The 6000-nt window shown below is 32.6% G+C and overlaps 1 protein-coding gene across 1 annotated transcript; it reads left to right on the top strand.

Moving 5' to 3' along the window:
- Positions 1–1606: 1606 nt before the first annotated feature.
- LOC148276359 (uncharacterized) lies at positions 1607–5645 on the top strand. Its single transcript, XM_088234368.1, has 3 exons — positions 1607–1755; positions 2811–2918; positions 5531–5645. Exons 1-3 carry the CDS (start codon positions 1625–1627, stop codon positions 5643–5645), a joined length of 354 nt encoding a protein of 117 aa, XP_088090494.1. The 5' UTR covers positions 1607–1624.
- Positions 5646–6000: the final 355 nt, after the last annotated feature.

Here is a 6000-nt window from a genome sequence, read left to right on the forward strand (position 1 = left end):
CAGTGACGTCATTCAAAATAGTCTGTTATTATGAAAATGATTTTTGTTTTTTTTTTGTACAATTTTTTCCGTACAATTTAATGCTCCAATTTTGACCATGCGCAAGAAAACATTTATTGTATCCAATTTTCCGTAGGGCTGAAGTTGTTCATTCAAATAACGACTTCATCTGCTCATTTCTGGCAAGAATTCAAGGTAGACACAGCTTGAGTATATGGAATCCTTGCTACTGGTTCCGAAGTTTCCGATTTTTTTTCGTTTTTGCTGTCATGCTCATTTCTTACTTTTCTTACTGTCTTTATCAGTTAAAAACTCCAAATCAGCATTATTTATTAAGAAATTGATGATCTCTACTTCTGAAATGCCTCTGCTTTGAAAAAGACTTAAAGGTTAAAATCTTTTTCATCTTGGGGTAGGGAGGTCGTTCGAATAATAGAGACGTTCGGATTATAGAGGCGTTCGGATTAGCTGGGGTCAGAGAGAGTTGATTTACAGTTTTGTTTAAATTAGAGTACTATCCATCGGGTTGTGGTCTCGTGGTAGTATTGTGGACTCACCGGCCAAAGGTTCGAGGTTCAAATCCCACTATGCCAAAACTCGATTTCCACTTTTCCAGCACAAGTTATTGACGACTTTTAGGAAATGGTCTTAAAATTAAATAAATTAATGTATTTCTCTTTTCGATTAAAGAAAAAAGATGTAAAGATACATTTAAATAATAATTTGAAAAAAATAAATAAAATAACGCTTAAATCGTGGTGTAGTGATTAGCGCGTTTGCCTACCATGGAAGAGGTCTCGGGTTCGATTCCCGACATGTTTAACATGAAATATTTATATATAAGGGTGTTTTTACACTAGAATATTTCATTGCCAAGGGGATCAAGATGTTTTATTTTATTTTATTTCATTTTATTTGAGAAATCAACAGTTCTACATACATATTTATAGTAAACAAACAGATATAGTGTATAAACTCAGAACTAATAACAGATTTCCACAAAGTTTACTAAATTAGTAAAGAAAATATATTACTTATTAAATAAATACATCTAAGTTTGTATAAACTTTATTTTCATGTACTCGTAAATATTTTTCAGTAATCAAAGAATTTTTATTTTTTTTAAGAACAGTAAGTTAATTTACATTGGGCGGGATTAGGACAAGAATGCTTGAAAAGAGGATAAGGAGGGGAAGGGAGATGTATATATTTATTATTATAATGTCTACTAAGTTACAAAATGCATTTTTAGTGTAAATTTTAAATCTGACAGAGTGATGTTTATACTGCAATTGATGTACCAATGCAGTGCACCATTAGGTGTGGAAAGGGAATGATGATGCTTTCGAGACTATGAATTAGTTTATTGAAAATGTATCTTACTCCTAGTTACGCAGTAAAAACTAAATATTTAAATTTATTAATATCGTTCTTCTTTTGATACTCCATAATTTTTTTTTTTGTATACCTACATGTTCTTTTAATTTTCAACCAGTAAGTCCACAATTTGTCGCAAAACTGGCTCTTGCCTGGTTGGCCGGAAAATCGTAAATTGCAAATGTAAAATAATAAAACACTTTATTTTTTTATATATTTTTAGGTGCGATTAAATATAAAACACAATATGGTTCCAGAATTCCGAATATTTGCACAAGCGTCAGGTTTCAGAGTGAACTTCGAAGAACCAAAGCCTAGAAAACGTCATCGAATCGTAAGAAAAGATTTGTATCAAAACCTGGAGCAGCTCGTCATGCAGTAAGAATAATTACAATAGTATTAATAATAATGGTTTTTTAACAAAAAAATACAATTTCTATATCCACTAAATACATACTAAGGTAATAGATTTCTCTGAATTATGTCTAGTCTGCCTTACTAGGTACAACCTGTTTTAAGGCAGACATTTTTATGCAAAAATAAACAATAAAATTACTATCTACTTGTTAATTTACTATACAGTTATAAAATATCAATTTATACTATTTGTTATTAAATTTAAGAATGTATTTTGAGTCAATTTTCCGATTATTGTCGACCTAAACCCAGTATCTAAATTTTTACATTAAAAAAAAATGAATCCGGGTCATGGTTTTATTCAAATCAATTCATTCAATTCATTTATTTAAATATAACGTATTCATTACAAACATATATTCAATACGTACATATTATAAAAAAGAAAAATATACATGAAAGAGACTCATGTCAAAGTAATAGAAGAATCCTGTTCCGGAAAACCCCTTCGGATACATGGAACAGATCAATATCCAGAGCAATGTTGTTCAGCATAGCGGTAGCCCTTCCAACAGGCATAACCATAGGCAGGTTAGTCCTGTATATTGGAATATGAAACAATCTATGCTGACGCTGTCTTAGGTAATTATCAGGAACATACAAACCAATGCTCATCATAACCTCATAATTATCGATCACACCGCGCAACAATCGATAATGTGTAGTCAAATACACTTACAATGTTTGGGTAACATATTAAGTATTTTGGGGCCCAGAAACCTGAAATTTCTTTGCCCGAATTCAGAGTTTTTGATAGACCCGATAATCTATCCTCTAGTTTGACTTCTGGTAGTGTGGGAGTGTTCCTTTTGGGATTCGGTAGGATAATTTGCTTTCACAAACATCATTATTCTAAAAATATATTATTGCCTTATATCTAAGATCACTAATTCCTTAAATGTATCTATGCAAACACCGAGTAAAGTAGCCTTCTATCCTTTCTACGTGATTGTTTATTTGTTTGTTTCGATTTTTGACGTAATTTGTATCTCTGATATATATTCATTTATTTTTAGGCACGGCTTCGACGGAAGAGCCTGCGTACTGAAATCCCTTTGCGAAGCTTCAAGACTTGTAACTCCTCAAAGTGGCATACTTCTTAAACTATTCAAGAAAATATTCACGTAAGCAAACTTCAAAGCAAATATAATTATTTATTCTAGATAATACAGTTGTTTGCTTTAAAATACAGAACCTGGAAATCTACGCCGTAAAATTACGTAATGTATAACAACAGAAAAAAACATATAACATATATAATTTGACTTGAAATTTAAGTCCTCTTTCTAAAAAAAATAATTTACGTATTTTCCCGTGGGTCATTTTTTTAAAAATCAGTAAAAAAAAAGATGGCTTAATACGAATTTTCACTTTTTATACATTTTGAAGGCAAGAAATTTTAAAGTTTGGTGTGCTCTGAAATACCAAAATTTTATTTTACGTACCAAATTTTAGTGTCAGTAGTACATCCATTGAACATTTGTTTGTCCAGGATTTTTTTTTAATCGTGTTAACACAAAATGCCTAAAAAAATCTTCCTTTTCTTCTTCAGTCCTCTGTCCTCCGCTGCTGCGCTTCCATATCCTTCCATTTTTTCCCTCGGTTGCTGCTTGCAGCCAATTTTTACCCCCCACAGCAGCTATATCGTCTGGCCATCTTTGTTTAGGTCTTCTGACGCCTCGTTTATTCTCCCATTTAATCTGAAAATTTTAGGGGTCCATATTGTGGGGTCTTGTCTCGCAACATGTTCTGCCCATTACCACTTCTATATATATATAAAAATAATATCTGAGAACCCTGATATCTCGCAAACTTGTGCCAGTCACACAATTTCTGAGCAGACTGGTATTGGGGTGCATTCAGTAAAAAATACTTTGTTACTATATTCAAGAACCGATGAAGTTAAATCACCGAATAAAAAGAGACGGTGATTAAGCATATTTATGACAATCGACGATTTCGATAAAAATGCAATTAGATCGAAGGTTTACTCTTTTTATTTGGAAAAAAATTATCCTAGAATAAACAAAGTTTTTCGGGTTGTCAATAGCGATGATTCTTTTCCAAATTTCAAGCGTAGCATTTTCCATAAGATAATCAAGGGTTTCCAATATTGAAATCGTAAACGCCACAGTCGCCATTGACAGAGCGGGAAGACCTAATTCTCTGGCGTAGAGATTATTTAAGAGCTATCGAAATAAACCGGAGGGAAGGTCGTACGACCTACTAATTTAATGAGACTTGAATAAATGCAGGAGATGTGTTAAAAAAAATTGTGTTGACGATACCGTTAAATCAAGACAACAAGTTTTCGCACGCGGCCTTTCCGTTATACCCTCTAATCCAACGGGTAAAGGAAAGCGGTTAATAGTTTTACGTATTGGAAGTGCCGCAGTATTTGCTAAGAATGGTTAGTTAATTTTTGCATCGGAAAAAAATCTGCAGACTATCATGACGAAATGAACGAATAAACATTTTTGAAGTGGTTTAAAAATATTTTGCCATCACTGGATAAAAATTGCATTATCGTTATAGATTATTCCTTATACCATTCTATGAAATTGAAAAAGCTTCCAAATAAAAAATGGAAAAAATGTTACATTATTAAATGGCTTAAAGACAAAGGAGAAATTAATGTCGGCACAATAATGATCAAAGCGGAGTTGTTGCTCGTGCAGGGGGACATATTACAAGTATGTGGTCACTGTAAGCGGAGCAAATAAAACTGTGTATCGAGTACCTCCATATCAATGCAAATTAAACCCAATTGAATTGGTGTGGTCGATGGTCGAAAAACACCACGTAAAAGTTAAAAATACTACTTTCAAAATAAGTGATGTAAGAACACTTATGTAAGAAGGTATTGAAAGAGTTACACTAGACTATTGGAATAATTTCGTTAGACATATCATTGGTATTTAGCAAATTTCGAATATCAAATATATTGCTAATTAACTTAAGGATAATTATAATGACTCATTAGCTTTTAAAATTTCAAGTGGGTCGTTAAAGGAAGATTGGTTATTTTTAATAGCAATGACTATATTTTCAATTATGGATCAATTCCTAAATCGATTTGATAAATCTGAGCCTCACAAAATGTAATATTTATATTCTAATACCATAACCATCACTGAATGTATTAATTGTTATCATTTTTTGATTGAGAGTAGGTAATTAAAATTAAAATATAAATTAAATTAGTGAATTAATTTTATTCAATTGATTCATCGGGATTAAATGAGTTAAGTTGGTAGTGGGGGAGGAGGCGGAGACATGCGCGATCGCAGATCGATCTTATGTTGGATCGAGAATAGTCATTCACCGATTTAAGTGGCCTTTACATACCGTGTAACATTGCCCATTTTGCCTTTTTTTGAACATCCACACTTTCTCAACAGTTTCATCTGTGACTTTTGTGAGGTAAAAGACCTGAAACCTTTATTGTAGGTGAGATTCGTCTGTTTAAATTATTCTACCTAATAGGCAACGCCAGGAAATTCTCTTCAATGTTTATACTTCTCATACCAGTTAGTTTCATCAACAATATTTTTAGTATGTTCAAGCGCTTATGGACAAGGCTGGATTCCACAAGATTAACAACCCTCAGGGAGTGGATCCAACTATATCTACGAAAATTTTGACTTTTTAACTCAAATAATTGTCAATTTTAAAATTTACCTTTTAAAACATGTTTTATTATTATTACTAATTGGCTCTTTTTCCTGCTTTTCAGAATACCTGAGGGAGACGATATAAACTACCCCTATTTGAATTCAGAACAATGTGACGTTTTAGATGGACACTGCCCACTATCACTATTACACCTTTCTAAATATACAGACGACTAACACATACATCTTTAATTATAATAAAAATGCTGTATTAAGTTTATCCATTTTCATTTATAATTACCACCAGTGACCGGATTTTGACGTAATCGACATCGTCAGACTGATGGAAGACTCAACAAATTATTATGTTATATTCAAGTGAAAACGAGGCTTATCAATTATGAGTAATTATCTTATTCTTCTTCCCTTATATGATCTGTTCTTCCGAGGGTTACTCCTCCTGTGAGGTGGATTCTCAGTTGTCCGTCATCTTTTAGGAGGTCTTTCTCGAAAACGAGACCCACGAGGCTAATTATGGCAATATAAGAGAGTCTGGCGGTATCCATTCTTTGCACATGATCGTACCAGTCCT

Source organism: Micrasema longulum, unplaced genomic scaffold, assembly GCF_059751315.1.
Source record: "Micrasema longulum isolate JH-2025_06_02 unplaced genomic scaffold, ASM5975131v1 h1tg001232l, whole genome shotgun sequence".
NCBI lineage: Eukaryota > Metazoa > Arthropoda > Insecta > Trichoptera > Brachycentridae > Micrasema > Micrasema longulum.